The sequence below is a fragment of the Amblyomma mixtum genome, chromosome 9 (genome assembly GCF_055824585.1).
Source record: "Amblyomma mixtum isolate Tamu chromosome 9, ASM5582458v1, whole genome shotgun sequence".
NCBI lineage: Eukaryota > Metazoa > Arthropoda > Arachnida > Ixodida > Ixodidae > Amblyomma > Amblyomma mixtum.
Genome location: NC_143020.1, coordinates 51611792 through 51629731, shown reverse-complemented (window position 1 = coordinate 51629731; position 17940 = coordinate 51611792). Strand labels below are relative to the sequence as shown.

General features: G+C 45.0%; 1 protein-coding gene across 1 annotated transcript in view; it reads left to right on the top strand.

Moving 5' to 3' along the window:
• The first annotated feature begins 629 nt into the window (after positions 1 to 629).
• Positions 630 to 17940, top strand: part of LOC149328981 (immunomodulatory peroxidase-like) — a 29128-nt gene continuing 11817 nt past the window's right edge. The window contains exons 1-8 of the mRNA XM_089560020.1: positions 630 to 867; positions 2190 to 2331; positions 4071 to 4367; positions 4958 to 5104; positions 10047 to 10176; positions 12298 to 12506; positions 13936 to 14106; positions 16106 to 16285. Of these exons, the coding sequence (XP_089416146.1) occupies positions 2262 to 2331; positions 4071 to 4367; positions 4958 to 5104; positions 10047 to 10176; positions 12298 to 12506; positions 13936 to 14106; positions 16106 to 16285 (1204 nt within the window). The 5' untranslated portion in view covers positions 630 to 867; positions 2190 to 2261. The remainder of the gene's footprint in view (positions 868 to 2189; positions 2332 to 4070; positions 4368 to 4957; positions 5105 to 10046; positions 10177 to 12297; positions 12507 to 13935; positions 14107 to 16105; positions 16286 to 17940) is intronic.

The window sequence follows — 17940 nt, the reverse complement described above, 5'->3', positions numbered from 1 at the left end:
GATGTTGTTTGAGCGCAACAACTAGCAAGCATTGACTAGCATGAGAGGATCGCTTTTCCACTGTACCGTCGTCGTTGTACCGGCGCATCCAAATAACAACAAAGCTTCGTCTCAATGCAGGCAGCCGTCATGAGGCGCTAGAAGAACAAGGATTCATCGCTTGTAGTCGTGCGCCGTTTACCGCGGGAAAGAGTTGCGTAACCCGCGCCGCGTCTGCCTTCGAGTCCTTGACCGTTCTCTTGCAGGCAAGACCTATATTTCTTTCGTCTTTGCCGCACAAACACCCAAAGCAGGGTCGACGGTAATCGCGCACGATAAAAAAAAAAACAGAAATGCGCAAAGCGCCAATGCGCTCAAAGGTGAAGCTGTGGGGCCGGACGCGATACCTTCAATGAAATGCATTCTCTTTAAGCTTTCGCAACACCTGCATCCTCTTTCCTGAAATCATTTGCGAGCATGTCGCCGACGTGCGCATACCTGGTACGGGTCATGCAAGAAAGAATACGAAAAAAGATGCGTTTCTTTGCATGCGCGTACTTTTTTGCGTGTGTATCCCACGTGACACAGACATAAACGGGGGGCCTTTCCCACGTTGAGAAAGAGAGCTATGGAGGAGGAATCATGAAGTACGCGCAGGGACTCTTTTTCCTTGACTCCGACGGGCGTCTCGTCAAGTTGCTGGTGACGCGAGTTGTAAAGCTCTAGAGTGTACTTTATGACGGCTCTTGAAATCTTCATGACGCCCTTGCTGCAAACTTCCGTTGGGCAGTCGGGAGTCCGTGCCGAGTAGAGGACTTAGTCGTCGGGCTGCCTTTGGCAGCAGGAACCCCTGTAAGACTGGTCCTTCATCGCCACCTGCACTCACAGGTGGGTCTATTTTCAATTGATTTTGTGTACAGTCGTTGCGCATTGAATTATCATGCGGTCATCGAGTCCGCCACACCTACAGGCGCATTTTCTTCCCCGTGCGGCTTATCTTTTCCTACTAAAATTCCTATATTAAAACTTTACCGTGATGATCGATACCAGGCGGAATGCCTTGAATACCTTGCATTTTCCCATGGTATGCAGGATTAAATGTTCCAAAGCTATACGTAGGCAATGAGAGGCGCCGCTGTCAAAGGCTGCAGAGTAATGTCCACTAGCTGGGCCCTTTCAACATTCAGTGACATCTCTCAGCACAAGGGTGCTTTTGGATTTCACCCCCGTTAAAGTTTTGAAGCCGCTGCCGACCCTAATTCTGGCTACCTTGGCCTGAGCAGCGGAACGCGAAATCCGCCAAGCCACGACGGCGGTGCATATTGTACAGAAAACCTGCTACTAAAATGTAAACATTATTTTCATGAACGACATCTGTTCATGTTTTAAGCCATACTTCGGCGCCTTAAAGGCTACGGTTTTAACTGGTGAAGACGAGGTCTAGGGCTGATATCTACCAGAAGCGGCAGCGTTTCAATTGAGGAGCGATTCAAGAACACCCGTGGGCTGCTCAATGCCAGAACACGTCAACGTACAGAATGAGGCCGATATGAATAAGGAACACTCAACAGCCGTCACTTCCATAGCTCATCTCAAGCTTAAAAACTTTCCACTACGCATGTCATTATTTTCTTTATAAATAGCATTTATGCTGACAACCGAAAAAGAGTACATACGTCTTATCTGCATGATCTAAATCAGTGGACAAAGAGGATGCTCCGAAGCAGAGCAAAGGCTACCGGTTTGGTAAAGATGGAACTGGTTGTTCCAGTACGCAAATACATTTCCTAAAATTTCCTTCTTACGACTTGTTCGGACCATGAGACTAAGCGATTTACAACTCATCCGCCATGCCACAGCCAAAGTGTTCTGAGGATGCGGGTCTATAACACGGTCTTACTGTGGTGAATGTTAGCCGTATGATGGCGTTGTGGTGCTGTGCAAAAGGCCATCGCTCGGAAAATCTAACCGCGGCAGTCACATTTGCGTAGAAAGAAATGAGGAACCTACACTTTTTGTTCAGCTGAGATTTCGTAGAAGATAACGTAAACGAGGCGATAGGATTATTTTGCAAGCCGCTTTCTGAACGATCTTAAATAACCATCGAGAAGCTTCGAACTTGAAATGCCTATGATATACTAATATTATTATCAATGGAGAGCTAATGCATAATGCGGCGCATTTGAACCCCCGACCATTTGCCCTTTCAGGGTGCTCTAAGTCTGTGCGAGCACTGGGGCAGTGACATCCCAGAGGACTCCTTCCTATCAGCCGGGGCCAAGATGCGGATCCTCTACCTGTTCCTACTTGTTCTCTTCCTTGCAGACTTGGCCATTGCACAGAGAGGAGGAGGTACAACTTCTTATTTTCCTTTAATGAACAGCCACCGCAAACTTTGCGCAAAACGCGAATGACTGGTAATCTTAGTGTGATGTGCAGCACAGGAGCACATTGCGTCTTAGTTAACGTTGAGTTAACTTTGTTTTACCTGTTATGCTGCGGTCGCAGTTGCATAACAGAGCTTTTCCGGCATTCAAAAAACCACCGGTAGCAATGAAAGCGCATTCATCGCATGTCTGTCGCGTTATCTCGTCATAACGCCACGCTTTCGTTGGTGAGACGTTAAGTAGAAAAGCAACTCAAAGTGGCCTTGTTTTCATTCCGCGGCTGGGGTGGCCTACTTAATGCATCACCGATGTAGCAGTCACTCATATAGCAAGAAATAAATGTACAAAATGCAGTATAAGGTAATACATGAAGAAGTGATTTGCTGCCGCTCTCTGTGCCTTGACTCCTATGGTGCTTCAGCTTGGCAGTACCAGGCTTTAAAACACGGCATCGAGCTTAAGAACATTTGACTATTGTAGGGCTGTACGAAGTCTTTTAGAGCAGTTTCGCACATTTTGAATGCTGCTTGTCTGCTGATCAGCAAACATGGATATGGGATAATCTTTTCGTAGCCACAGCCCAAACTGCACAATGGAAAACGCCGACAGCATGTTTGAAATGATGGCTGCACCTGTATCCTTCAAATTAACTCTACAGTGGCTTGTTTCTCTTCGTCTAATAGAAAGTGCACAATAGAGAAGCAATTTAAGGGACTACTCGTTTCTTCCCCGCCATGTAGACAACTGCACAAACGGAGCAAGTGAGGAGCGTCGTCTATACAATGCTGCATTTAATGAACAGGCCACCGGGCCGGAGATTGATCTGTGATGAGTGATGACAGTACTTTGGCTTTTGAGGATATCAGTCAGCACTTGGTGGCAGCGAAGCCATCGAGTTTTAGGCATGATAGAGAGAATTTTCGAAGACTAATGCGCTCACAACGCTATTGCGGCATGTTGGTTCTAGTAAACATGGCGGCCGAGGTCATTATAGAAACATTAAATTTACTGCCGGTTCTTATTCTCATTTCGCTTTTCTTTAGCCGACTGCCTTTCGTCACAACAAATTTCAAACTCCTAAACTTTCCGCGCGAAAGTGCGCATTTTCGTCACAGTTTTCGAAGTGCACAGGCTTCAATTTGATCTGAGAGCAACAAAACCCAATCATAGAATACTCCTAAGAAACAACTAAGACGATAAAATATTAGCTTACTCCCAAGTTTTACATGTAGTGTCGAGGCCAACTTGACAACAGAAACTTAGGTCATCCATATTCAATAATTAGCACACGAGGCACATTTCAACATTATGCGTACCTAATCACGAAGTACCTTTTGTTATCCGGTTCGTCATAGAGAACCTAGTAGTTCAAAATAACCGATTTTTTTGGCGAATTTTTTCATGCTACAAGAAAATGGCGGCGCGACTACAAAAACACAAGAAAAGGTGCGCATGTGCGCACGTGTCGTTTTTTTTCTTGTTCTGTGGTTTTCTTGCGCCACTATAGTTGCTTAACGCTCGGCACTGCTTACCTGAAATAACCTGTAAGAAAGTTTGCTACCGTTTTCAGCAAAACATAACTACTGACGGAATTCTCTCCTATTAAGCCAGTGTTTCTTATTACCTCTTCAAAGCCCGGACTCGTCTGCCAATTCAAAGCTATTCGCGACCAAGTGTATATGCATCTCTGTCATGCGACTGCAGGAGACTTCGAATTTGCCGAAGGCCCCGGTCGAGGTCGAGGTAGGGGGCGAGGCCGAGGTCGTGGCAGGGGCAGGGGCAGAGGCAGGGGAGGAGGCAGAGGTGGAGGTCGAGGAAGAGGCCGCGGCGGAGGCAACAAAGAACCGTGCCAAACAGCGGACGGCCAGCCAGGAATCTGCAGAGGCCTGGGCCAATGCGTCTTCCAGTTCAACGACGTTCAAGACATCGCCAGGTCCCTGTGCGGGCAGAAAGGAAACCGTGTGTGCTGCCCCCTGAGCACACCTCCGGCAGCGCGAGAAAGTAAGTGCGCGAGACTTGCTAAAGCAGCCTTATACTCAACCCGTGTCTCTACCGCGGGCCTCCAAACTTCAAAAAGACCATTTGAAAATCGCAGTTTATCTCACGTGAAAAAGTATAGGTGTTCTTGGGTACCCCAGAAAACTACTATATTCAATTGGTTCATTTTCTTTCTTTATCCTGCCTGCATAAGTTTCCCTGGCAATGGGTTATTTGAAGAAATTTCAAATTTTGTGCCATATACAGCAAAGGTTGCCTGCACAACTTCATAATATTCTTGCATAAAGCCTCACCTCAGGACGAGTTGCTAAATGACTGTATGATATAAAGCGGGAAATCATATCTTTCAATGGGGCAGGATGAAAGAAATACATTCTAAACAAGGTAGAAGAGCTAATAATTTCGGTAACATCGTATAACAGATATTTGTGGATGTGTGTAAGCACTTGACTTATTTCTTTTGTTGGCGCTGCTTAATGTCTAGCTGCAAAGTATTTTTTTTTATTTTTCTGTTGTCTGCGACGTTTTTAAAACTGCTATGCCCGGTCACGGATTTGCGGGGGCCCATACTCCAGCTCTTTTTTTGACCACAGGTGCAGTACGCCGGCCTCCAAAGGGGACCACAACTATAGTTATTTCACTGCCTGATATTACACAAGAGGATCTGGACATCGCGGGCAGAGCCAGCCTGACTATTGTGCGCGGGATAGACCAAGCTGAGAGAGCCTTGCTTAACGATGGTAGGTCTTTTCTTTGTTGAATTTATTAGTATGTGTTCTTTATGCGTTTTCTGCAAAATGTTTTGCTCATGAGAGAAAAATTTGGAAAAGAATGAAGCGCAAAAAAAGAATAAACAGGGCGATGGACGAAGGAACACACAGGAGGAGCACTGAGCTTTAAATACCCTCTATTGATGACGGCTCACAAGCACATACTACTGTCCCTGGCAAAGTTATTGCGCACACATGACGAAAAGAAGTGAGTACTTTTTCAGACAATGTAATGCCAGCCGTGCCAGTGTGAGTACTGAAGCCTGCGCTCTATTATGAACCTAAAAGCTACCGCTTGGTACCTTTTTGCCTTCCTTGATGACAACAGGATTTCAAGAACAAGGGAGCAGTTGTCGGAGACCTCGAACAATGACTCCCTACATAAAACCTTATAGTCTTTCGCTTCACAGCGATATTTTGCATTTTTAGCGTTCCCTCCTTACCCCTAATTGAAGCGCCTCCTGGTTCGCCTAAAGTGCAGCTTCCTGGAACTGAAAAGTGCTGCTTTAATCATTCAGCGAAAAGTCTGCGCCCGCACGCGCATTCCACTGCACTGTAGAGTTTATCTTTATTGATGGCTAGGCGCAGTGCGAGCTCTAAACTACAGGCGGAGTGTGGGTTTTAATAAGTGCCTTTGACGCAATGTGATATCAGCATGAGTGCAGGGTATCTTAGGAGGCTTAGGGGTGCGAAGTTGTATATAAGTTGTATCATGATATCAGTGCCGAAGGAACACATGAACGAAGTTGAACCACCTATAAATCTTTTTGGGATACCAGTGAAAGAAAGAAAACTTGGGGCCTTCCTAACTTCATTTTAAAGATGACAATTATTAGCAAATTGGCCAACCCAGAAATACTCCAAAGGACCCCAAATATATGGAAGCTGGCTCACCAAAGGAAATGGATTAAGGTGGATTAGCGGAGATTAGTTTGTAGATTAGGGCAATTTAGTCGGGACTGTTCAGTGAATAATGTGGAATTTCTGAGTAGATTAAGGTGGTTTAGTTGGCATTAGTGGTTGCATAAGGGTGGCCGAGAAAGTCTGGTTTGTATAATCCCATATGACAATCCAATGGAGGGAAATAGAACATCCGATCAGATTTTCGAATTTGGCGGGATGATGACGTCAGGACCCGCTCTACCCTTGAGAAAACTTTGTTAAAGAATCCGGGTGGTGTTTACAAGGCGAAAACGTAAATCCTACCACGCCAAATATTCTGGTGCGCGATGAAAGGTCTGAGGAGTCATGCGTGCTCTATCAGATGGTATTAATACGGGGTGGCGGTGTTGCGAGCGGGCGCTAAAATAAATAGCTCCTGAGTGACGTGTTCAAAAAATTATGTCGGCTGCACATGTTCGAAATGTGTCGGATGCCACTATATTTGTCCACAGTTTCCCAAAAGTACGGAGATTTGAACTAGTTATTAGTTCACATATAAACAGTAAAACCGTTCTCCCTTATTTAAAAGCTTGGGTGCAAACTTGTCGATTACGAAAAACACCGAACATCCCATGATTGTTAACCAGACTGCGATAGGTGCATTTCCTCTACTCCCGCTTTGGACTGTCAGATGAATCTACATGATGCTGATCTAGCGATGGCACTGAATATTATTGGCTGGCAATCATCTTTTCGTCCTCACAAGTTGTCCCGCGTGGTTGTGGCATAGCAAAGATTTAAATTCTCGCGCTGAAGCTGACGTTAATGCCACCGGAATACTAGAGAAACTTACTTTATACATATGGGGCTTTCGGTGTCTATTTACGTATTAGATTTAGTGCGCATCGATAGCTTAAAGCTGAGAGCAATAAAAGAAAGCCCATCTTTATAAAAATTGGTTTCTCAGATGTTATTTCGCCACTTAAGTACCGTAACGTTATTGTTTTCAACAATCGCTAGAATTTTAGTTTCGTTGTAGTTTTGAGGGAGTTTTTTGTTTAACTTCGCTTAAGTTGAGTTGTTCCTTCCGTAGCTGCATGAGAGAGCTTTCTCGACATGATAAACAGCGCAGTTGTCAATGGAACGGTCCACCACCAACAAGTCTGGGGTGTGTTATCGTCATAACATTAAATTTTGGTTCGTGATATTAATAAAAAAAACAAGCTCAAATCCTACCTGCGCATTAGTGGTATTTGTTTTTTTTTTGCTGACTTCATATACTTGTATAGTATTAACCATACGCTCAGTACTGGCATAACAAGCATTGATATGGACAATACAGCAATCACTGCGAGATATTCGCGCTATCGATCACTAATTCGTCCTGTTCTTGATGCATAAATGTAATGGTGATGTAATTGCATAGCTTGCCTTTGCTACGTTGACAAGACAACTTGAGAAAGCCGATGGTATAGATGCTAACCTTGAAGGACTTCCACGAATTCACCTTTTACGGTGTACAAGTGCTGATGGGAGCACGTGTAGGCGTGAAGTGAGACGCGCTACTTTTGTCTATGACAACCATTCCAGACCGTACACATTTAGAGGTCGGAAGGGAATTTTTCAGTGGACTGAAAAAGGCGTGGCCTTGCTACACTAATGTGCACAGACATGGGCGGTGTCTCCTACTCCCAGTTTTATGTCTGTCGGTCGTTTTAGAGCACCATACACGTCGGAGCACACTTAATCACTCCGTCAGGCCGCCCTTCATGTTCCGGGTGTTCTTCGCCCGTTGATAATCGCTCTGACACTTTGCGGGCAACCATCATCCATGGCATACCGTGCAAGCGTCCTTGCCAGAACAGGGAGCAATATGTTTACATGAAACATCTAGCTGCTCACACAGCTAGAACTCACCAATTTTCTTTCATAGAGCTTAAGTCTAAAGTATCATGCCGTTGTCTCTGCTTTAGAGTTTAATTCTCAGGCACTTTGTGCGTTTTCAAACTACCGAGATTTTCAGAGGTGCGTAGGCAGCACCATCTCGTCCTGAAAAGATGTGGAGCTTCGGTGCTAGCTTAAATGCCTAACTATGTGGGCAAAGTGCTAGGCTCTGTATCATCGGGACAATAGTAAAGCCTATACATGCGCCTGCATCGCAGAAGGCACAAGGCAAGGGGAAAAGAACTGCGTTCAATGAAAATAACCTGCATTCCTATTCGGATGTTTGCAATATTTCTGCTGTATGTGATTGTAATATCACAGTGTGTTAATTGCCCTGTTGCTTGCCGGTAGGTTCTAGGAATAGCGTGGAATGCTCAGAAATTCGTACTTCGGGAAGGAAAGAATTGAAGAAATGTTTGTGCTGGTTATCTTTTCTTGATTCCTCTGGGTGCGCTGAAGAAGCGTGTGTAGACAAGTGAAGCTACACCAACTTGTCCAGCTGTCGATTCCGGCGTTCTATCGTGGTGTCCAGCACAGACATTGTTTAAGTTTTCCTCCGTCCTTTGCTTCCAACTTCGTTTAATATTGCAAAGAACACGTATGCCGTTGGATCAGTAGAGGTTAGAGGTGACGCCCTATAACCAGTGATTACGTACCAAGTAGAATTAGAGCATCTTTAGATATCTTAGTTCCAATATTTTCTTTACAATACTCTCTGATCAACAAAAGGCGCTATATTTCCGCCGCGGTGGCTGAGTGGCTATGGCGCTCGGCTGCTCACCCAGAAGACTCGGGTTCGATCCCTGCCGCGGCGGGTGAATTTTGATGGAGGCGAAATTCTAGAGGCCCATATACTGTGCGATGTCAGTGCACTTTAAAGAACGTCAAAATTCCCGCAGGCCTTCACTACGGCGTTCCTCATAGCCTGAGTCGCTCTGGAACGTTAAACCTCCTTAAACCAAGCCTATTTAAATTTCTTCAGCGCCAGGCACTTAATGAGTTGAGGAATTTCTTATATGCATTAATTTCTTTTTGTGGCAGCGGAAATGAACTTTTTCATACTCCGTGCGAATTTCTTTGTTTACCATTTGATGAAAGAAGTATCGGTAAAACAAGAAATATATATATATATATATATATATATCTTTATATAAGTGTCGGTAATTCATCAACAATGAAAACAACCGTTTATATCTCTGTTCATGTTTTTAAGGCTTGACAAGTCGGTACGTCAGGAATTTACGTCGCTGTATATTCAGCGGTTTTGCGCAACTAGCGCTGATGAGATAAATGAACCTGAAGTCGATAAATAGAGAGCTTCCCGACAGTGCTTCTTGTGAGTTAATGGTTATGGCCTCTAAGAAAGCGAAAATAGATTTAGCAGTACACGCATGCCCATATTCAAGGACAGGATACAGATTGTCACTAAAAGCTGCACAATTTCCGATTTGCAACGTTAATCTTTGGTCCATATAGAGGCCTCGACACTATTTCGTGAAATCTTTTTAACCGAAGAAAATATTTTCTGCTTACACACTTTTCCATGGGTGCTATTCCTGGCGTCATGTGCTGTCTGCAACACTTATTGACTTTTCTCATAATTCGAAATTTAAAGCAGCCCACTTTCAGTGTTCCCAGTCGTTTAAGTAAATTTTGACTATTAATATCATTTCAGGCAACTAATGCGCGATCCCTCTGAATAAAGCAAAAGGCATAGCAGACAGGTTTATGGTTTATGACGGTTTAAAGACAAAAGTGGCTCAGATTACGAAGGACGCCGTAGTGAAGGGCTCCGGAAATTTCGACCACCTTGCGTTCGTTAACTTTCACTGACATCGCACAGTACAAGGCCTCAAGAATCTCGCCTCCATCGAAATTCAAACGCCCGGGCTGGGATCGAACCAGCGTCTCTTGGGTCAGCAGGCGAGCACCATAACCACTGAGCCACCGCGGCGATTGTAGATTGGGGAACATAAGCATTTGTTTTACGCCATATGGAGTTATCAATAATTTGTGGTACTTTCTCCCTCCTTCATCGATCACATGCACTAGCATTCTGTCTTCACGGACTCTCTTCTATTCGCAGGTATATTTTCGAAAGACAAGAGATCTACCGCGTCTCAACACGCTGCGTTCTTCGGCTTCAAGCTCGACGTTCAGTCCCTCGGAAGGGATGGCCTTATAGGCCTTGAAGCTACAAAAGAGCTAGCACGGAGGTATGTTTTCTGCCCGTCCTTATTCACAGGCTGTTTTGCTTGCAGTATCCCGAGCATTTCTAGAATCCAAGGAGATGATAAAGTAAGCCTTTTTTTTCGCAGTGCGTTTTCGAGGATAGAATCATCGCAAAAAAGCAGTGAAAAGTGATATGTCAAACGGGTCACGCATTCGGCTTCTGGCAGTAGCCAGCAGACTCACTCCCGGCAACACCGTCACCCCTTTAAGGAAAATGCAGAAATGACCGCGTATCTACAAATTCATGCAGGTTTAAGGTCAGGCGGTGTAAATCAATTTCAAGGCCTTCATTACAATCTTTCTCAAAGCCGGAAGCAAAGCTTGTTCTATTGATATTTATTTATTCATTGCACAGCACCAAAAGCCTTCAAAGGGGCTAAGGGTAAAAAAAGAGACAATACAAATGATGTCATCAGTGTCACATCTATAAGAAACCCAGATTAAATTGCGAAATAAGAGTTATTACACAATGACGAAAAGTTCACATAGCAATGGAAAGCACGAAAGTCAGTTTTACAAAACAGAAACTAAGACAGGATTGCGCAGACATCAGGCAAAGTTTCAGGTCGGTCGGTTCCAGTCACAATTTATGATTGGAAAAAAGGTGATGAAACTACAACCCTCGTGCGTGTGGTTCGTTATGATGATGACAAGAAAATGAAGAGGTTGGGCCTGCAGTGATGCCTCACGACAAATTTTTTTATGAAACCAAGAAACGTAAAGATAAGATACAGTTTAACTGTGCACGTCGTAAGAGAGGTCAAAAAATTTCATTGCAGACTAACCACTCAAGTCAGCAGGGAGACGAATAAGGAAAAGAAGAAATTCAAGAAGTGAAATTTATGATCTCGAGAAAAATCTATAAAAGTTGCAAACCTCTTTCACGTGTAGTAGTCACGAAGGTGTACCAGCAGGAGGATCATTGGCCTTCAGATATGGCAAGGTTTGATAAGCCCACGCTCGAATTGCGCGCATTGCTTGAAAAATACAGGAGTATTCTTGAAGCAACCAATAAATCTATTACAAGACACACAATTATCCGCTAGATGCCATGACGAGGACTAAAAAAGCTGGAGTTCTTGCTCTGTAAAGCAGGTGCCTAACTATTTTCCTGGTTTATGCAATGTCGCACGCCCGGTGCGGAGCAGAATGCGGCATGAATTTCTCATAGCAGATTGGACATACGTAGTTTTATGCTTAAGCATGAGCTTTAACGGAGACTACCCTTGTTTTTCAGCCTTCGTATACACGTGAGGGCATACTTTTAAATGTAAATGTAAATGTAAGTTGCAGTTTAATGGGTGTACATAAGGGCTAAGGAGAACTTCAGCGCATGTGTGACCTTTTGGTCCGCGGGTGCACCTCTCTTGTTTGTTTTCGCGAGCAGTGTTTCAGAGACAATTAGAGAGGAGGAGGAAATCCCGCATCCTTCCATCTCGCGAATCTTAGCGAAGCCCTCAGGAGGGGGAGGAGTGGGCGCTGGCGATAATTTGCCGTCTCTAGTCATTAGGACAATGCATTAGCTGGTCGTATATTCTTTCTGCCTCGACACTTTTCACTGCCATCGGGGCGCTATGATAATGCCAACGTTGTGATAAAGTATGCAGTAGCACTATAGTTCCCGCACGAAGCCTCTGATCACTTGTTGCTGCTGTCATACCATTCGATATCAAAGTCTGTGAAGTCACACCAGAGTTATACAATCTCATGACAGTGGCAGCAATAAAGGCCTTAGAAGGAAGGCCTTTACGGTGAAGGCCTCCAAGTTGAATGCATTCAGGGTAAAAGGCAATTAGGTCGAAGGCCTTTAGAGGAAAGACACCTTAGTAAATGTCTTTCGGGTGAGGGCCTGCAGGATAAATTCCTTCCAGGTAAAGACCCTTAAGTCTAAGGTATTTAGGGCAAAGGCCTTCAACCTAACGCCTTTATGAATGCCAGTGATATGATGACCCGCAACGTGAACTGACCTTTGACTTTTGACCTTGTGTCACCCGCAGGGCAGTATTTTAAGGGGGGGGGGAAGAAAATTTCTCGTGAAAAAATGTTTTGTTGAATTTGGAGCTTTGCCGAGATGGCTGTCAATCGTTTTGTGGTCGTATTCGCAGATTCAACTTGGACTCGCTGCAAGGACGAGATGGCCTCCAGAGGTTCAACATCCAGAACACTGTGATCGCTGACGCTTGCCCTAAGATCCCGCGCTGCCCGTCAACGAAATTCCGCTCTCCAGACGGACTCTGCAATAACCTGGAGAACCGAGAGTGGGGGAAATCGCTGACTGCCTTCGAGAGGCTCCTACCACCTAGCTACGCCGATGGTTAGTGCGCAAGCCTTAGAACGCTCTTCTAAATAAGTCATCTACTTATTTGATTTCCGAAACTAGAAGAATAAGATTGGGGTGGAGCGCATATGGCAGATTCTCTCAGATCATGAATGGCAGCTTGCCAATATCCCCCAAGCGAAAAGTATACAACAGCTGTAAGTTACCGGTACTCACCTATGGGGCACAAACGTGGAGGCTAACAAAGAGGGTTCAGCTTAAGTTAAGGACAACGCAGCCAGCTATGGAAAGAAAAATGGTAGATGTAACGTTAAGAGATCAGAAGAGGGCGGAGTGGGTGAGGGAACAAGCGCGGGTTAATGACATCGTAGTTGAAATCAAGAGGAAAAAATGGGCTTGGGCAGGGCATGTAATGCGAAGGCAAGATAACCGCTTGTCCTTAAGGGTAGCGGAGTGGATTCCAAGATAAGGCAAGCGCAGCAGGGGACGGCAGAAAGTTAGGTGGGCGGATAAGATTAAGAAGTTTACGGGGATACAGTGACCGCAGCATGTACAGGACAGGGTTAATTGGAGAGACATGGGAGAGGCCTTTGTCCTGTAGTGGGTGTAGTGAGGCTGATGATGATGCGGCCTGATGCTTAAATGTCCTTCAAGATTTTTTTTGCCAGTACAGAAGGGATGATTTGGTGATGAAGGCTGCTTGACAGACTTTCTTCAGACTACATGATATTGCCATACCGTTACTAAGGTGAAGCCAGGAACTGCGCTAAACTGAGCGGGTCGGCCTCGTTGCTTTCGCGCTCAGGGTGAAGGAGGAATTAAGGCCTGGGACTTACGTTTTGCAAAAAAAAAAAAAGAACGCTGTTGACTGCAGAAACGTGTATTGCCGACATGGCGATTGAGCTCGTGAAGCAATGCGTGAAGCATGCTCATTAAGCTATGAGCAATGAAGCAATTTTGCTCGCCATGATTATTTCAGGCAAAACGAGCGGCTACATGAGTTTAGTATTTCTGTAGGACTACCTTGCCTATGCTAAATTTGATATGCGATATGAAGGCTATGAAGCATATTCGCCTGACACAACTAAATCGCTGCTAAGTGAAGCACACTCTGAGACAACGCCGCGAGATCTATATATAAACAAACGCGCACAAATGTGCTGTAAGGGGTTGAGCAAAGGGTTGAGCAACTCGAATTTTGATAAATGGCTGAGCGCTCAAGGCTGTTAAAAGATAAGATAAAAAGAGCCATGGCAGGGGGAGAGTGGATGCTTTGCAGACATGCTGTTCACACCTGTTCTTTACTTCGATAAAGCTTAGCTGCATGCGAGAGTTCTGGTAAATATAATTGCGTCATAAAAGCACGACTGCTTCCAAGCTTCTGTGCAGAGTCGTCGGAGTTTCATAACTTATCATTTCCGCTTTCAAGTTATTAAAAGTGCACTTTATGTTTGTTTCCCAACAGGCCTTTCAACTCCCCGTGTTGCTGTCGATGGAGGACCGCTTCCAAATGCAAGGACAGTTTCTGTGACACTGATGCCGGACGCCGACGTCCCCAATCCTCTGCACACGTTGATGCTAATGCAGTTTGCCCAGTTCATCGACCATGACCTCACCTTGACCGGAGGAACACGATGTGAGTGGTGTGTTTTTTATTGCGCAGGAGAAAGTGCATATCTTTTTTAGAGTGCTAAACTAGATCTTCCACACAGCCGCTTAGCCATTCTATGTGAGGTCCCGGTGTGTTGTGAACCAGTTGCGAGTAACCTCCCCTTGGGGGCCCACATGCCACCTATATGCCACATGCCACCACATGCTACCACTAGGTGGTAGGTAGGCCACCAAGGTCACGTGGCCTTGTGACGCCATCACAATCTTCCCATCGGACTTTGAGGGAACTACCCGCCAAGACAGCTGGCAGTTCAATTAATTAATGGCCCCGACAGGCTGCTAGGGAAGAGCATCTTGGGTTTTACAAGATCTACCGGCGGCTGTGCTGGAGAAAGCTACCTGCCCAGGGGCTATGGCGCACCGCTTAACCGCTGCTCCACTGTAGCAGAAGTGACAAGAAGACTACCAGCGATCTATAAATGCTGAGTAGAGAATGACCAACTCTGCATAATTAGGCATGGACTCATGAAGGGTATCGCGTCATGCCGTGAGGGCGGAGCCCTTAATAACCAAGTTAAACTAAGCACAACAACCAGTGCTAGCGCACCTATGTCGCATTTGGCCTAACGAAACTAAATAATTTCATTTTTTTATTTTTAGATTAAAGGATTTTAATGAAAATCATCTCTGTTTTCCTCTCCGTGCTGCCAATTTACACCGTATTGCTCATGAAAATGGAGTCTGCTGTTAGAACGAAACCTTTTTGAAAAGGCCTGTTTTTCTCACCGCAGTATACAGGACTTATACTGACAGCTCTGCGGTTGACCTCAGCTAGCTGCCATCCTAAATTCAGGCAGGCGTCTATCCACAAATGGTGGCAGTAAAGAGGTCGCCATTCAGCAATGTAGAATAGAACCTTTCCTTTAAAACTAATTACTTTCAAGCGTTTTTCCTCTCCACCATCATTACGTGCAAAAGCAAAGAGAATAGTGTGCAGTCACGTTATGTTCGCCTCCTTCACGTCGCGTGGCACGTAATATGCAAAACGACAATCGGGCCATACATGAAGAGCAGCATGAACATGAACACGGACAGCGCACTGTCATCTAGACCGTAAAATGTCAGGCTCTCATTGCAAGTCAACGCAACAACTGGCGCCAAATCATTATTCCAAAGTGGCTCTGAAAGTGAATCGTTTCGCAGTACACGCTTGTTGCGTTAACCGTACAGGAAAAGCATTCTAGATGAATAGTGGTTATAATTTCTTGCGTTTTGGCTAGCCTGTGCGTGCTAATACAGACCAGAAAATCGATTTTAAGTTTTGGACTGACTTATTCAACTCCTCCAAGCGCATTGGTTGTGGTGGAAATGTGAAAAATGGACAGCAAGTTTACTACTAACAAAAGCACACATGTGCTTGTTAGCGCCTAAAAAAGCAACTTTTAATAGGGTTTCGTGATCGTGCATTGTGGTGCAATGCTTGGAAATCTTAGATTTGTGTCTCTTCATTAAAGATTTTATATCTAAGAAAGTAAGTTTGCTTTTCCATCACAAGGTGAGTGATTGGCTCAAGGATCAGGTAATGCCAATCTGTTTCTAGCGGCAGCGAAAATTTAAAATTATGTTTGCATTTGACGATTACCGGGCTGTTTTATCTATTCTTAACACGTGCTCAGGAAGAGAAAAAGTCGCATTGCGGAAATCTTCATAGATATGAAACGAAAAATGTGAATATGTGCCGCAATTGAAAAGCGAAGCTATCGATTTTTCACCGGCCTCCCTTGTTAGATTGTAACAAAAAATACGTTCATTTATTGAATCCATAGCCAAAAATAAGATTGTCACTGTCATCTCCCGATATATTACCACTAAAAAAACATGAACATCAGAAATATTCGCAATCGAAGAAATCGAGTTTCGTCAAAGGCTTTGCTACCACGCCATGGCATCGGAATATCCATTTACCATATACGTTAGCCTATTAAGTAATAACTATCCTCGCATTCCATTTCGATTCTACGCAGTCAGCAACGGCTCTGCCATCACCTGTTGCGCCCCTGAACTGATCGCCAACCCGAGTAGGCGCCACTTCGCCTGTATGCAGATCGAGTTGTCTCCCCAGGACCGCTTCTATGGCCAGTTTCAGCAGGGATGCATGGAGTTTGTGCGCTCCGTGGCTGCTCCGAGACCGAAGTGCAACTTCGGTGAGCTAAACTGTGTCAGAATTGCAGTGGATGGCTCCGACGTAGTACGAGTTCTTGGTGTTTTGCAACATAGTATATTAAAAAAGACGCAATAAAAATAGGTGAACAGGTTGTTTCACCAGCATTGAAATTTTGCGGAGGAGAACAAACCATGAATTTCAAGGGAGTAAACGTCTTGGACACCGAGTAGCTACAGCTTCCGTGAGACGACGCTTGTTAAAGGGACACTGAGGAGAAATTGAAGTTGGCTTGTATCGACAGAATACCAGCTCCTGATTACAAAAACGCCACTGATACTGTCAACAAAGCTCTTGTAACGTAGAAAAGAGCAAGAACCAAAATACAGGTATCGCCGCCACAGGCCAAACTCGCAAGTACAAGCATGATGACGTCATAGGACAAAACAGTGTTGCTAGAACCAAAGGTTCTAGCAACACTGCTTTGTCCTATGACGTCATCACGCTTATCCTATGACGTCCTATGACGTCATCACGCTTCTTTGCCCTATGTCCTATTGCTAGAACCAAAGGTTCTAGCAACTCTAGGACCCGAGTGGGCACAAATCACTGAGGCGCAGCCAATGCATGCGCAGATCTCCTTGACGTCGCCAGATGGCGCCACGTGCCCGGCAGCCACGCGCGCGCCTGAAGCATCGTGACCAATCAGCGCCTGCTCAGCGGCGTTAGGCGGGCTCCCGGTATTCCGCTAGCGGTAACAAGGTACACGGTATGCTAAAGCTGTCTATTTGCGAGAACTTCGTTGACGACTTCGAGAACGAGATCCATCGTAACGCTGGCAAAACGCCAGTGCAAATGTAAGCGAAGCGACTGTAGCGACGGCCGCAATAGCCGATAGATGCCTTCAACGTGGGGCCGGTGGTAGCTGTCTTTTCGGCTGCTGCTAGGCCGCACTGCTGGCCGCCAGAAATCACGGAGTCTGCGTTACGTCATGTTCATGTCATGTTTCACGTCACTTAGTCCTGTGTCGTCATAGGAGAATCCCAAGTTTGAATCAGAGCGGCGGGGAAAATTTTTTCAACATCGAATCCAAATTTCTTAGAAATAAACACATCTTTCGCTGCCGGCCAACTGGCAACAAAGCCATGACATGCCGAACTATCGGATTTTGCTATAAACAAATATTAATAGTGCTCTCCTCACTGTCCCTTTAAACAAGGTAGGCCTGCGATGGGACGTTGCAGGCGACAATCGCAAGTGGACTCATGATAATCGCTTTATCGTGAACTTTTGCCGCTTCTTAAGCGAGGCTTGTTTGCACTCCTTTTTATAACTTTATTTCCCTTTTGATTATGCCTAATGGAAAACATCTCGAATAAAAAAAAAGACATCTAGTATCGTGCTATAATACATTACAATTAGTCTGAGCGCTGCAAAAAATGGATTCTGACTAGGAGATTAGCGGAGTTAAGCCTAAATGACAACAATAGTAATTCCGCTCTTGTTTTCACTGTTTTGCACTAATTTGGCACAAGCACTCTCAGGGACATGAATTATTGGAGAAAAATCGAAATTCTTCTTTAAAGCTTTCCCGTTTTCTATGCTTGTACGGGCCATTACCGTACCGTGATCACTACCAGAAGCATTTTTTTTTCGGGCTGCTAAGGATAAGCTCAGTTATTCGCTGTACGACAATAC